This window comes from Erinaceus europaeus, chromosome 9, assembly GCF_950295315.1.
Source record: "Erinaceus europaeus chromosome 9, mEriEur2.1, whole genome shotgun sequence".
Taxonomy (NCBI): Eukaryota; Metazoa; Chordata; class Mammalia; order Eulipotyphla; family Erinaceidae; genus Erinaceus; species Erinaceus europaeus.
Genome location: NC_080170.1, coordinates 30,207,418 through 30,223,649, shown reverse-complemented (window position 1 = coordinate 30,223,649; position 16,232 = coordinate 30,207,418). Strand labels below are relative to the sequence as shown.

The window sequence follows — 16,232 nt, the reverse complement described above, 5'->3', positions numbered from 1 at the left end:
AAGCCAGACCTTCCACCCTCTGCAACCCACAGTGACCCTGGGTCCGTGCTCCCAGAGGGATAGAGAATGGGAAAACTATCGGGGGAGGGGGTGGGATATGGAGATTGGGTGGTGGGAATTGTGGAGTTGTACCCCTCCTACCCTATGGTTTTGTTAATTAATCCTTTCTTAAATAAAAAAAAAAATAAAAAAAAAAACACCTTTATTTTTCCACCAGACAACAGAGGATTGAATCTGGGTCTTGGCAGCCCCAGGCATGTTTTTTTTTTTTTTTTTTAATGTTTGGCTTTTAAAAAAAATATTTTTATTTATTTATGATTGGATGGAGAGAGAAACTGGGAGGGGAGGAGTGGAGAGACAGACACCTGCAGCTCTGCTTCAACACTTGGGAAGCTTTCTCCCCCTGCAGGTGGGAACCAGGGGCTTGAACCCAGGTCCTTGCACTGTAATGTGTGTTTAAGTAGGTGCACCACCGCCTGGCCCCATTTCTACATAACCATGTTCTCTCTCTGCCCTCAAAACGATATTGAGTGATGCTAGTGCACTACTCTGGCATATGCATTGTCAGGACTGAACCTGGGGCTTCAGGGATGTGACTTTCCTGCACTCTATATACTGAACCATTTCACTGGCTGCTAGGCAAAGTTTTTTGTTTTCTGCCACCATGGTTATTGGTGGGGCTAGGTGTCTGCACAACCAATCAGTTGTTCCAGGTGCTCCCCCCCCCCCCCCTTATTTGCTAGGAGAGAAACTGAGTGGAGAGGAGAGAGGGAAAGAGGGAGAGGGAGAAAGGCTAAAGCACTACTAAAAGTCCCCTCTCTGCAGGTAATGGTTCCCTTATTTTGAGTGTCACCATCAGGACCCTGGTAATAGCTTTTGATACAAAGCTAAATTGGTTTCAGTCCACCTTATCATCTACAAATATTTAATTTTGCAAAAAAAAAAAAAAAAAAAAAACCCTTACATTTCTAGAACTGTCATTGTCTATGAAATATAAATAAGAAAAGGACTGACTACTCATTTGCATTGTGAAATCCATGCACTACAATTCTCTAAGGCTATGTATATGCATTTTGGAGAAGTTTCCATTATCCTCTAAGGAGGTAGATTGCCCCACTCAACCCCCATACCTGCCAGACCCTCTGTAAACTGCTATATAACCCTTTCATGAGTGGGCAGGATCTGTGAACATGGTACCATCCAGTGTACAGGTACAAAACTGAGCAATGGGGAAGGGGTTTTAAAATGTAAAGCAACAAACTTGGTTTTGAATTCATCAAAATTCCAAGGCTTTAAACTTAAAAAAACTTTTTCTTGGGTGGGTGTAGATAGCATGATTATGCAAACAGACTGTCATGCCTAAGGCTCTGAAGCCATAGGTTCAATCCCCCACACCACTGTAAGTCAGAGCTGATCAGTACTCTGGTAAAAAAAAAAAATCTCTTTCTTCTTCAAACCATAGCACTGTTCACAGGAGGCTCAGGTAGGAAACTCTTTGTCTAGCCATTATTCTATCTCCCTAGCCAAGGAAAAACATTTTTTGAAAAGATATATTGGGTCTGGGAGAACATAATGGCTATAAAGGATTACTTTCACATCGGAGGCTCCCAGGTTCAATTCCTGGCATCAACACTAGCCAGAGCTGAGTAGTGCTGTGGTAAACACAAAGACTAATAAAATTACTAGAACACTGCTCAGCTCTGGCTTATGTTGGTGCAGGGGATTGAACCTGAGACCTGTAGCATCAGGCACGAGAGTCTGTTTGCATAACCATTATGATATCTACTTGGCTCCCTATTTATTTTTAAAAGATCACTCGTACACGTGCCGCCAGGTACTGAACTCAGCAACTCGTGCTTGAGCCCAGTGCTCTATTCACTGTACCGTCTCCCAGACCCCAACACACTTTATGACCAAACACACACCTTACCTGTAATAAAAGTTGCTCAAGTTTGTAGCCCAGTCAGTGGCTGACTAGAGCTCCGGCCATCAAAGACAAGACTCTGAGTCTGAACCCCAGCACCACATGTACCAGGTCTCGTCAGAGATCTTTTCTCTCTTATCTTTGTAAATAAATTATTTAAAAATATTCTAACTACGGTGGTCTCCTAACGACGCTACAACAAATCTCAGATGTGGAAAAAACCTCCCTAGAAGTCCATCTTTAAAGGAGTTCTTACTGAGATCACAGGCAGAACTGAGATATTCAGATCAGACAGCCTTTGTACTCAGAGATGTTACTATAAGGCTGATTATTCTATAAACTCATTTGGTATTATCATAAGCTCACTGGCTTACTCTGAGTCAAATTGTGTTTATTAAGAGACAAAGAAGCAATTACGTTTAGCTTCTAGCAACCAAACCTTCTACAAAACCCTTGCTCTGTATGTAATCTATCCTTTAGGGCCTTATGTTGAAGCTCTGCAAGACTTCAAAAATTTAGACTTTTAACATATTTCAGTCCATATTGTTGCAAGAGTTGAAGGAAGGTAAAAAAAAAAAAAAAAAAAGCTTGATTTGGATAGGGAAAAGCATAGACGATGTTATCTGGACAAATTCAGTGTCTCAGACTATTAATATGTCTATATGAAAATTACAGAACTTCAAACTTAGTTATGTTGATACTAGGTAAAAAGCTTAGAAAGATGAATAAAATCCAGTTATATTCTAACTTTACACCAGCATCTGTATACGTATATGTATATATATAAACCACACAGCACACATACACATCCCATGTAAAACATTGCTTTAAGTTTTAATGTTTATTTCCCCAAGACAGCCTAGCCTGCACTCTACTTGGATAAATTTTACAAGCTAGTTTTCTGCTGCTTCTAGTTTTAAACTTTAACCATGTTTCTGATGACAAGGAATGCTGCAAAAATACTCTAGTTCAACAAAGAGTTATGATCACAAAATAATTTTTATCCATTCTACAGTGTTTCAGAATTACCAGTTGATTTTTAAACACAAAGTAGATATAGATGCTAATGGTGGCTAACCTGGTATGTTTCTTATAGCAAACTGTTGTTCATGCAACACTTGTGCTCAAAGGGGAAGGCACAGGATTTCCTACAATGAGCCACCTTATAAAGAGTTCTTTTTATTTTGTACAAATTAATTTATGTCACATTTAATTTAGTGTGCGTAACCTCAAAACTGAGGCATTACTCCAATTTATAAAAACCACTTGCATAACTTTTATGCAAGTTTTAAAAATACAAAGTTTTCTCCCTAAAGTGGCTCAAAATAGATTGTTCATGGCTGCCTACATCTAAGATAAAAAGATTCTAAAACAACTGAACAGATTAGGCATATTATTAAAGGTGTTCAAACCATTACTTGATTTGTACATCTACTCAAACCTCTTCATCGGTCTTTATTCAGCAGTACATATGCACCAAATTCCATTTTAGAAGTTTCCATATCATTTTCATAGAAAACAAAATTTGAAAACAAGTAACATTTAAACACAGCACGGTATTCTACCACAACTGAAACATTTTTTTCTTATTTTTTACAGGACTTAACAAAATCTAAAAATGAACTATGCTGTAGGTTTACCTCATGCAAAAGGTCTTTATGTTATCTCTGAAAATGAAAAGAACTGCTTTTAAAAGCACATTTTACTGTTTTATACTATTATGGCAATGTGCGTACTGCAACACAGTCTATTTTTAGGGAAATTTATGTTTTATTTTCATGCAAAAATCTACACAAATTAGTTCTGATGATATGGAAAGCTTTTCATAGCATCAAACATTCATCTGGTGCAAATGCACAGGGAAACCTTCCTGAAAAGTTTTCTGACTTGAGAAGCAACTAAAAAGCCATACTAGGTAAATAAAAACCTTAAAAAAAAGAAAAGAAAAGAAAAGAGAGAGAGAGAGAGAGAGAGAGAGAGAGAGAGAAAAGGGGGTGGGGTAAGGCCGGAAAAGGGAGGGGGATAAAAAACACAGGCTGCAGAGTAAACCGATGTCTGCTGCTAAACCGGTCTTTGTTTTCATGTCCAGTGTACATTAACACTTATGATCTCACTTTGATGATTTTCTAAGTTTGTTATCAGCCCCCTGAAGGCGAATCAAGCTTGCATGCGTTCACATACAGCACCGCAACCACACTCTCGTACACAGTCACTCCAGGGCTAGGAGTCTGCTTCATGAGTGAAGAGCCCTAGATTTGGAAGATGAATCTGACTATCACTGAGCCAGACATTCATTCAGCATTGTCCATTCACACACTGCTTCAGAGCAAGGCCTGGGCTCACTTTCCTTTGATTTCCATGGGCACCCTATTCTCTTTTATGCTTACAAGGCTTGAAGATGACAGTACTGCACTTTCCTCTCCATTGAAATAGTTAAGTCAGTGTTTCTTCTCAGGCACCAAAGATCTGTGATCTGTAGCCCTTTTACTTTGAACAACCTAAATAAGCATTCATGTAAAGTTTTCGTTACATTTTGCCACTCATTCTCACTCGCACCCATTCACCATCTTGACCTCATTTGGGCATTTTCTGTGGTTCCAAATGAAATCTTCACATCTTCTTTCCCGATTTAATGCAGCAGCAGATCCCATGAGCCAAGCTTGATGGATCAAACCTTTTTATATATATGTATAATATATATATATATATATCTCAGTGCTGCATTGTACCTATCTTCCACAACATCTTTCTAAAACTGGAACCCTTCTGTTGGTACATTGGCAGATGAATTGAATCCAAATGTTCCACCTTGTATTGCCTCTGGAACAAGGCTAGGATCTTCATCAATCTGGGGTGGGAAGAATAAACTGATTAGTTTAGAAATATACATACATAAAGCATTACAGTTACATACGTATTACCCATGAGAAAAGTATGAGAGGAGTGACAACTCTGTCTTATACACAAAGTTAACGACACTTAAAAAGACTAATGCCATTGCTTTTGAAGTATAAGGATAATATTTGGTTAATTTTTAAAAAATTTTCCCTTTAGTTGCCCTTGTTTTTATTGTTGTTGTAGTAATTATTATTGTTGTCATTGTTAAATAGGACAGAAAGAAATAGAGAAGAGGGGAAGACAGAGAGGGGGAAGAGAAAGATAGACACCTGCAGATTTGCCTCACCACCTGTGAAGCGACTCCCCTGCAAGTGGGGAGCTGGGGGTTCGAACCGGGATCCTTAAGCCGGTCCTTGTGCTTCGTGCCACTTGCGCTTATCCCATTGCACTACTGCCCAACTCCCATCTTTGGTTAATTTTTAAGCAGCAATTTGAGATACATGACATTTGGACTAAAAACAGTAAGCAGCTCTGCCAATAAAAGATAAATAATGTCACACATACTTCATTATATCTAAAGGTTTCTTTAAGAAACACCACGATATTACAAACTTCAATTGTGGTTTCTATAAATATTCACATCATCTTAACTGTTTATTGTACAATGTAAGGAGTCAGAAACAACAAACTGAACTATGTGTTGAGTTATTAGAAACCACGAGTCCTCGTGAAAATCTAACACGATTAACACTACATGCAATAGGATACATTTTTCTGGGTTTTATCTGACATGTATTCTAAAAAAGGACTAACTTAAACATCTTTAAGTCAACTCTGTGTTACCTCAGTGTTTCAATAACCTTGCTTTTTTTTTTTTTGATAACACGGAAGAGTTTGTAGTATAAAACTTATTCTGTGAAAAGTAATTTTTAAAACTTTTTTTATTATCTTTATTTATTGGATAGAGACAGCCAGAAATCAAGAGGGAGAGAGACAGAGAGACCTGTAGCCCTGCTTCACCACTCGTAAAGCTTTGCCCCTGCAGGTGAGGACCGGGGGCTCGAACCTGGGTCCTTGCACATTGTAATACATGCGCTCAACCAGTCTGCAATTTTTTTTTTTGCCTCCAGGGTTATTGTTGGGTCTCGGTTCCTGCACCATGAATCCATTGCTCCTGGAGGCTATTTTTCCCCCTTTTGTTCCTCGTTGTTTTATCGTTGTTGTGGTTATTACTACTGTTGTTATTGATGTCCTTGTTGTTGGACAGGACAGAAAGAAATGGAGAGAGGAAGGGAAGACAGGGGGAGAGAAAGATAGACACCTGCAGACCTGCTTCACTGCTTGTGAAGTGACCCCCCCCAAGGCTGGAAGCCAGGGGCTTGAACTGGGATCCTTATGCTGGTCCTTGCACTTTGTGCCATGTGCGCTTAACCCGATACGCTATTGGACAATCCCCAAATAATAATTTATCTTTCTTTCTTTTTAGAATTTATTTATTTATAAATGAGAAAGATAGGTGGAAAGAACCAGACATCACTCAGGTAAATGTGCTGCTGGGGACTGAACTCAGGACCTCATGCCTAAAAATCCAATGTTTTATCCACTGTGCCTCCTGGACCACTATCTTTCTATTTTACACGACTTTAAAAAAAAAAAAAAAAAAAACTATTTTGGATAGAGACAGAGAAATTGAGAGGGAAGGAGAAAGAGACAGGGAGACTCCACTCATGAAGCTTCCCTCCTGCAGGTGGGTATAATTTATCTTTATTGATTATTATATCCTTTTTTTTTTTTGCATGAGAATCTCTTTGCGTAACTATTATGCTATCTATCCCTGCCCTTGATTATTTTATTCTTTTTATCTGTCTTCATAAATAAAATATTTGTTATTCACAGCTAAAACTGTTTTGGTCATCAATTAAAAACTGTGACAAAAAAAGTAACTGACAAAAAATGATTGTGACAACATATTCAAGCATAGATTTGTTACTCATTGCTTTTTTTTTTTTTTTTTTTTGCCTCCAGGGTTATTGCCGGGTCTTGGTGCCTGCACTACGAATCCACACGGGCAGCCAACTTTCCCCCACTGTTGCTGTTATTATTATTGTTGTTGGATAGGACAGAGAGAAATCGATGGGGCGGGGGAGGACACACAGACACCTGCAGACCTGCTTCACATCATAAAAAACGACACCCCTCGCCCCCGCAGATGGGGAGCCTGGGGCTCCAACTGGGATCCTCTTGCAGGTCCTTTGCACTTTGCACTGTGCGTTCTTATTAACCTGGTGCGTTAATCTCTCCCACCTCATTGCCATTTATTATAGGCACATTCCACTGCTTTCTTTATAAACATCTCAACAATTAGTATAAAACAAGAACTATAAAAACATCAGGTGATAATTAAGCCTAACGGGAGTCGGGCGGTAGCACAACGGGTTAAGCGCAGGTGGTGCAAAGTGCAAGGACTGGCATAAGGATCACTGTTCAAGCCCCCGGCTCCCCACCTGCAGGGGAGTCGCTTCACAAGCAGTGATGCAGGTCTACAGGTGTCTATCTTTCTCTCCTCTCTCCATTTCTCTCTGCCCTATCCAACAACGACATCAATAACAATAACTATAAAAATAAAACAAGGGCAACAAAAAGGATATATATATATATATATATATATATATATATATATATATAGATAGATAGATAGATAGAAAGAAAGAAAATTAGTGTTTCAAAGAAAGTTTTTAGAACTGGGCAATGGTGTACCCAGTAGAGCTCACATATTATAACGCACAAGGAAGGATCCTGGTTTATGCCTCTGTCCCCACCTGCATGTTTATACAGAAAACCAGGAAATTATTACATACATCATCTGAAGAGAAGAACTGGTCAATGATCTCATAGGCCAACTTGTAGATGTCTTCATTTTCATGATTTTGAAGTTGTTCAATTTTCTCCAGTCCTGCAAGAAATTTTAATGAAGTGAAACATGGTCATATTTATAAAGCAGTGACAAAAATGCTATAACCACCTTGGGACACATAACTCAATTTTTGGACTGAAAATTATAATTTTTGACCATCTATAAAAAAAGACTTTACAAGTTGTGGAGCAGGGCTTGAAAGTGTCTCTCTCCCTATCTTCCTTGTCCCTCTCAATTTCTCTATCTAATAATAAATAAATAAATAAATGGCTTTCTGTAAAAATTAACAAATGAGTGTTAAACTTCCAGATGCTTGAGTATGTATGGCAAAAGCACATCAATTACGCAGAATATCACATAACTAATGTTTATAAGGAGTACTAACAGGTAAAACTGTTTTTTGTTAACAGCAGATTTCTACTTACTAATATCTGCTACATTTTTCTATAATGTATATATAACAAGATTTTAAATATCAGTAATAGGTATGAATGTTAAGGAGTCTATAAAGTACAGTAAAAATGAGTAAGAGCAATCGTAATATTTCAAAATAAAATAGAATTTTCTATATAAATACTGAGTTTGTTAGGTCATAAGTAGTACCACAAAAAAAAAAAAGTTAACATCACAATGTAAGTTGAGCCCTTTTTTGCTTTTAGAAGTAGCAATTTCTAAGATTCTGAAATTAAGTAAAATCGCCCTCTCATGACTGTTTTTTCCCCTATTCCTTAAGCAGAAGGAATCGTTTCAGGTTCACTTAATTAAAAAAAAAATTTAGCTTACTTATTTTCCCTTTTGTTGCCCTTGTTGGTTTTTATTGTTGTTGTAGTTATTATTGCTATTGATATCTCGTTGTGAGATAGGACAGTGAGAAATGGACAGAAGAGGGGAGAGAAAAACAGACACCGCAGACCTGCTTCACTGCCTGTCCTTGTGCTTTGCGCCAGCCATGTGTGCTTAACCTGCTGTGCTACCGCCTGACTTCCAGGTTCATTTAATTTTTACAGGGCTTTTCCATAAAAAAGTAGCTGGGGCTGGGTGGTGCCATACCCAGTTGAATACACATTGCAATGTAAAAAAGACCCAGGTTTTAGTCCCAAGTACCACTTCTGAAGAAGGGGTCTTAATGAGTAGTAAAGCAGTTCTACAGGTGTCTCTCACTTCACTCTTGATTTCTCTTTGTCCAAAAAATAAGGTATTTTAGCGCAGTGGGTTAAGCGCGTGTGGCGCAAAGCACTAGGATCCCGGTTCGAACCCCCGGCTCCCCACCTGCAGGGGAGTCACTTCACAGGCGGTGAAGCAGGTCTGCAGGTGTCTTTCTCTTTCACTCTGTCTCCCCCTCCTCTCTCCATTTCTCACTGTCCTATCTAACAATGACAGCATCAATAACAACAACAGTAATAACTACAAAAACAATGAAAAACATCAAGGGCAGCAAAAAGGAAAAAAATATATATATATATAAGGTATTTAAAAAATTAGCCACTATATATAGAGGGCTCCAGTTCAGGGATAGGTGGGGAGTGCTAATGCCTGCATGATAAATTCACCAGAATAACTCATAGATTGTTAAACTCAAATTGTCCAAATCACAAGATTTCTTTCCCCCTACTATATTTATTTATTGGATAGAGAGCCAGAAACTGAAAGGAAAGGGGAAGACAGAGAATGAGAGAAACACCTGCAGCACTGCTTTACTACTCATGAAGCTTTCCCTCTGTAGGTGGGGACCAGGGCTTGAACCTGGGTCCTTGTGCACTGTAACGTGTGCTCAAGTAGGTGTGCCACCACCTGGTGCCCAGAACACAATTTGTTATTTGTCCGTTTAATGTTTTATACTTGGTGATAGTCAACGATGACATGAAACATGAAAGCCCACATCCACCTTTCCTTCAATACAACAAAATTTCTAAAAACTCAGTGTATCCATTTCTGGAATTTGCCATTTCCCCCTTGCCTCTATTATCAGTGTCTTCACTTATTATGGTCCAATCTCTAAACACTTTCCTTATTGGCTCGCTTCCTGTCACCATTTCCCTGATACTCATATTCCATCTAAGCATATCAATCTCTTAGGCAAAAAAAATTCTGCCACTTCTTAGTATTCTATGACAGAATCCACAGGGAAGCCTTACTAAATCCAGATTATTCTAGGGATTCATCGATAAGGGAAAAAATCTCCAAGTTCTGTATTTTCATTTTAGCATACAAAAACAAAATCTCAGCAATTAAATGCATTAGAGCTGGGCAGTGGCACACCTGTAGTGTGTAGCAGTGAGTGGGTATCTCTTATCCCCCCATTACCTCTCAATTTCTGTCTCCATCAAAAAGATAAGTAAGTAAATAATAAAAGATTAACTGCTCTTTAAAAATTAAATACGGGGGGTTGGGCGGTAGCACAGTAGGTTAAGCGCACATGGTGCGAAGTGCAAGGACTGGCTCAAGGATCTCAGTTCGAGCCGCGGGTTCCCCACCTGCCAGGGGGTTCACTTCACAGGTGGTGAAGTAAGTCTGCAGGTGTCTTTCTCACCCTCTATCTTCCCCATCTCTTTCAATTTCTCTCTGTCCTATCCAACAATGACAGTAGTTAACAACAATAATAAACAACGAAGGCCAACAAAAGGGAAAAAATAGCCTCCAGGAGTGCAGGCACTGAGCCCCAGCAATAACCTTGGAGGCAAAAAAAAAAAAAAAATTAAATAAATACATTTACATGCCATTTTAGTAAATTTGAAATGGTAGGGCATGTGCCTTACCATGTGTGAAGGCCTGGGTTCAATCCATGTCACTTCCATGGAAGCACTACAGTATGACAGCATTGGGGGAATATGGTGGAGCAATGCAGAGTGGTAAAATCTTGAATGCCTGATGTCCTGATAGAAGGGACACGGACGGGGACGAACACACACACACACACACACACACACACACACACCCCTCTCTCTGATTTTCAAGCTTTTGTGAATTCCTCTACTAAATATATTAAAGATACAGGTCTCCTATTTACCACCACTTCAAATTATTCTGTCAGAAATACTATTGTGCTTATCCAAGCTGATAACATCGATGTTTTGTTCGGCACCCAGTCTTTTCCCTTGTGGTCTAGTGGCTAGGATTCAGCAATTCAGACATTCAAGTTTTGTCTTAATTATAAGAGTTGAAAACTAAGGTGTACTATTTACACTCCAGATGTCTGGAAACAACTGATCACTGTTTCTATGCTACAATGTTTATTAAGACTGCAGAGGCCTGGTTACTAATTTTATTTCCAGTCTCATCTTTTTGCACTCCTACTCTACACACTGTGATTCAGCAACACCGATCTACTTATAATTTGCTGAATACTATTTCTCACCTCAGACTTTGCTCATGGTGTTATCTCTGCCTGGAACACCTTTCATCCCTTTTTACTTTATTAATCCTTATGCATTTCTCAAAATCCAGCTCAGGTGTGACTTCCTGCTTCTTCCAGGATGGATTAGGTATTTCATTTTGGAGTATATTTCTATTAGAGTAATTAGCACATTGGATCAGATCATATGTATCTCCGTGACTAGACTACATGCCTTGAGAGCAAGAACTGTGTGGTGCTTATCACTGTTTTAGAATATTGCCTGTTCAATCTATAGCAGCAATTCAGTTACTTAAGCATAGCATTTAATTTATTCTTTCACTTGATTATCTAAGACAGAAAAATACAGAAGTGCCACATTAATCAGAAAACAAAAGCCATAACAAAGAACAATGCAATGAAGAATTAAAAATAACATCTTAAGATAAACATACCTCCACACTCTTCTATAAGATTGGCTATGGTTTCTGCCTCATCTTCAGCCATTTTTAATATATTACTTAGTCCATCAAGTACTACTTGCACAACCTGTGCATCTTTTACAGTCAGCAAATTGCAAAAAGGTGGGATAACATTTTGCTGGATGAGGTAAGCCACCTGAAGAATAAAAGCATCATTATATAATAAATAAGGGATCTTCATTTGCATAATGTCTTATCTCACTAAAATAGCAAAGTACCTGTAAATTTTGCATTTGTTTTTAGGGAGGTAGTAGATAGCATGATTATGCAAAGAGACTCCCATGCCAAAGGCTCCCCAAGTCCCAGATTCAATCCCCTGTACCACACCATAAACCCAAGGAAAAAAAATTTTGTTTGTTTTCACTGTGGAGCTGGGGGAATGAACCTAAGCATCATACATACGCAATTATCTCTCCAACTGGCCAGTTCTCAATTCACTGTTCTATTGGTTCCTGATTATTTTCATATTTTCTATTATTTTTACTCCCATGCATATTATGTTCTATATTTGTATTTACTGCTTACCATTGATTTATAGTTTATTCATATCAACTTATTTATTCTATCAACTTATGGGTTCCTTTCTATTATCTAGGCAGTCTCTAGCAGCCTTTATACTCGTTTCCTTTGCTAGCTGGTATTGACAGAATGGCAAGTCATCACCTGTATGACTCGGAGAGGCAGTACATCCAAGACATTATTATATTGTCTTTTTAAATTAATTAATTAATTAATTTACTTACTTATACCAGAGCACTGCTTAGCTCCGCCTTATGATGGTACAGGGGATTGAACCAGGGACTTCGGAGCCTCAGGCATGAGAGTCTCTTTGCATAACTATTACGCTATCTACCCCTGTATTATCTTTTTTTATATTTGTTAAGAGACAGAAATTGAGAGGGAAGGGGTGTGGAGTAAGAAAGGGAGAGAGACAGACACCTGCAGCACTGCTTTACCACTTGCAAAACTTTCTTTTGCAGGTGGGGACTGGGTTCTTGAACCTGGGTCCTTGTGCACTGTAACATCTGCGCCATCACCTCGCCCCCATTCAGGAAATTTTATACCCTGGATACCACATATTCTTCACCCACGTTTCTTGTTCCGGTCTGTTAGTTCAGTTCCTTGTTCGGTATGGGGCTGGTAAGTAAATTTGTGTTCTTAATATTTTTTTTTCATTTCTGGTATTGCTCATCTAATAGAAAAGTCTGTGAGAAGCATATTCATTCTGACCCAATAACCTAAAAAGTATTTTTTTCTTAATACTATTAAAATAATCCTTTCTATAACTGTTCTGCCTTTACCATGAATTAAAAAATTATTGTATGCCAATAAACTGGAAAAATTGTTTAAATAGAATATAAAGGAAATAAAGTTGATACTACTGGGGGTGGGCGGGGAGTAGCAGCACCACAACCCATGGAGCGCATGGTATATATAACATGCAAGGACTTGGGTTCAAGACTGTCCCCACATGCAAGAGGGAAGCTACACAAGCACTGAAGCAGCCCTACAGGCCTCTCCCCCCATCTCTCTTGATTTGTTTCTATTCAATTAAAAAACCCTAATATTGTTAGAAGGATGGGTGGATCAATCACAGAATGGGGCCAGGAAGGATACTGCAACAGGCTTTTTTTTTTTTAATTTTTAAAATATTTTATTTATTTTACCTTTTGTTGGCCTTTATTGTTGTTGCTGTAGTTATTATTGTTGCTGTTACTGATGTCATCATTATTAGATAGGACAGAGAGAAATGGAGAGAGGAGGGAAAGACAGAGAGGGGGAGAGAAAGACAGACACCTGCAGACCTGCTTCACCGCCTGTGAAGCAACACCCCTGCAGGTGGGGAGCAGGGAGCTCGAACCAGGATCCTTACAAAAGTCCTTGTGCTTCCTGCAATGTGCTAAAACCCACTGCGCTACCACCCGACTCCCGCAACAGGTTTTTTAAAGAAGTCATGTCAGAAACACCAGAGGTGCCACCCCCCAACCCCCTTCAACACCTAGCACAACCATAAGCCACACTCTGGATTAAACAAGGGGTGATCACAGAATCCCTTTTATGGTATAAACTTAAATTATGAGTTACTGAAGTTTAAAGTTTAGGATGATCTTTATTATTATTTTACCAGTTTTAGGAAATAAGTAAGAGCTGAACTTACTTGGTCTTTCCTTCCACTAATTGTTAAGTTACTTATGGCCCAAGCAGCTTCTTTCTGAGTGCCAAAATCCCCCTATAAAAGTAAAGCAAAGATCACATATTGAAATAAAAAATGTGGAAAAAACCCCCATTTTCCTAAAAATATTTTCTACCTGCTCACTCCCCTAGATGTTGTTCCTAATTTTTCTCTAAGCATATTATTTTTCTTGCATCATACTATTTTCCTCTTATCAAGATAAGCCTTTGAACCCAATTTAAACAAGTGGAGATTTCTTTTGTGAACACTCCTGGGAACAAACTGGCTTCATATTACTGCTCAGTAATATCAAATTAAATTAAGTCAGTGATAAAGAAAAAAAAAATCACTCAGGAAAATATGGGAAGACAAACACTAATACTATAAAAAATGTCAAGTTAATCCCCCAATAAATAAATTTAAAATACATGCTAAGTTAAAATAAAGCATTATCTATTAAACAAAGTTTTAAAAATAATAATGCCCACCATTAATACAAGTACATAGCAACACATGATAATAATAATATTAATAAAGTAAAAGCAATTGAAATTCTCAACAGGGAAACAATTAGTTACAATAAATAATTACCAAGTATTACCTATTAAGAAAACTAGCAACCTAGAAAACATTTATAGTGTATTAAAGAGAAAGCTTGTCAGTGAAGGTGGTGGGGAGCATAAAATTGCTATTAGGGTGGTCCAGGAGGTGGCACAGTGGATAAAACACTGAATTTTTTTTTTTTGCCTCCAGGGTTATTGCTGGGACTTGGTGCCTGCATAACTATGTATCCACTGCTTCTGGAGGCCATTTTTTCCCCCATTTTGTTGTCCTTGTTGTTACCTTTGTTGTCTTTATTATTATTGTTGTCATTGCTGCTGCTGTTGAATAGGACAGAGAGAAATCAAGAGAGAAGGGGAGAGAAAGATAGACACCTGCAGACCTGCTTCACTGCCTGTGAGGTGATCCCCCTGCAGGTGGGGAACTGGGGGCTCGAACCGTGATCCTTATGAAGGTTCTTGTGCTTAGCACCATGGGATGCATTGGATCGACCTTCTCGTGGTGCATCCCGTGAGTACCCATTCATTGGGGAAACTGACGATCCTTCCTAGCCGACTGAATCCACATGGATCCCAGTCACTTTCAAAGCCAGCAACAAGCAGCTCCTGACAGCTTTCAACCTGACACTGTTGACTGGCTAAGGAAGAAGGGCAAACGCTAGAAGAAGAAGCACCATGTATGCTTAATCTGCTGCGCTACCTACCGCCTGGCTCCCAAAACATTGGACTTTTTTAAGCATGAGGTCCCAAGTTCAATCCCCAGCAGCACAAGTATCAGGAGTAACATCTAGTTTTTTCTCTATCATTTCTCATGAATAAAATATTTAAAAACAAATAAATAAAATTGCCATTAGAGTACAGGGACTGTAAAACATCATTTACATATATGCCTACTCTTAGATATAGTAATACTATATGTAAATTACAAAAATAAGCAAACAACAGGGCTGGGTAGTGGTGCACCTGATGTTATTATTTTTAATGCAATGCTAGATTAGTGGGTTTCCTTTAGTGTAAAAAAGGGTGGAAATAGGGATCAGTAAACAGCTTACTCTGTAGGACACATGTGGCCACTACGGTCCAGGTCTAAACCCTAGAACCACATGGAAGTACCATAGAATCAGCTCCACAGATAGAACTTTCCCCTTGTGTTACTTGTTTGTTTTTATTAGTTTGATTTAGTACTGATTTACAAAATCATTAGGTAATAGGGGTACCGTTTCTACCACCATGATTGTGTCCCTATGCCCCCTCAGCAGAAACTGCAATAGTCCTCACCATGTCACAGGTTAGGGTTGACTATCTCACCTATCTATACCGTGTGTGTGTGTGTGTGTGTGTGTGTTTTCTCCTCCCATTTTTATTCATTTCCATAGTCCTACCTTCACTTCCTTCCTAAGGCACACCTCTATCTAATACTACTTTTGAGTGTCCTTTCTTTTCCCTCTTCTCTCTCAGGTAAGTGAAACAGTGCCTGACTTCCTCTGGTATTTTCCAGATTTGCTTTCTTTTCAGTAATGGCATAAAAACAAAGGTTCTTGGTGACAAATGTTTTGGGTACCAGTGGAATTGGGAGTTCAGACCCCTCTAGTCTCATTTTGCATTTTCCTTCTATGTAAGTCCCTCTAGTACTACTCTCTTTTTTTTTCTTTTTTAATTTTATCAGAGAACTGCTCAGCTCTGATTTATGGTGGTGTGGAGGACTGAACTTGGGATTCTGGAGCCTCAGGCATTACAGACTCTTTGCATAATTATTATGCTACCTACCCCCACCTCCCTCTAGTATTTCTTATAGGGCTAGCTTAGTGTTGGTGTATTCCTTTAGCTGTTGCTTGTCTGAAAAACTTTGCATTCTGCCATATTTAGGAAACAGTAATTCTGAGTGGATGTTTATTCCATCCCATTTGAGAATACAGCCTACAAGTCCTTTTTGGCCATTAAGAGTTTCTATAATGGTTTTTATCAAGTTTCCTCATAGGTGACTCTACTTTTAAGATTCTCATTTTTTAA

The 16,232-nt window shown here is 38.7% G+C and overlaps 1 protein-coding gene across 1 annotated transcript in view; it reads right to left on the bottom strand.

Moving 5' to 3' along the window:
* Window positions 1–4,419: 4,419 nt before the first annotated feature.
* Window positions 4,420–16,232, bottom strand: part of KPNA4 (karyopherin subunit alpha 4) — a 48,807-nt gene continuing 36,994 nt past the window's right edge. The window contains exons 14-17 of the mRNA XM_007524062.3: window positions 13,648–13,719; window positions 11,463–11,625; window positions 7,621–7,715; window positions 4,420–4,772 (exon numbers count right to left, since the gene is read on the bottom strand). Coding sequence (XP_007524124.1) covers window positions 4,674–4,772; window positions 7,621–7,715; window positions 11,463–11,625; window positions 13,648–13,719 — 429 coding nt within the window. The 3' untranslated portion in view covers window positions 4,420–4,673. The remainder of the gene's footprint in view (window positions 4,773–7,620; window positions 7,716–11,462; window positions 11,626–13,647; window positions 13,720–16,232) is intronic.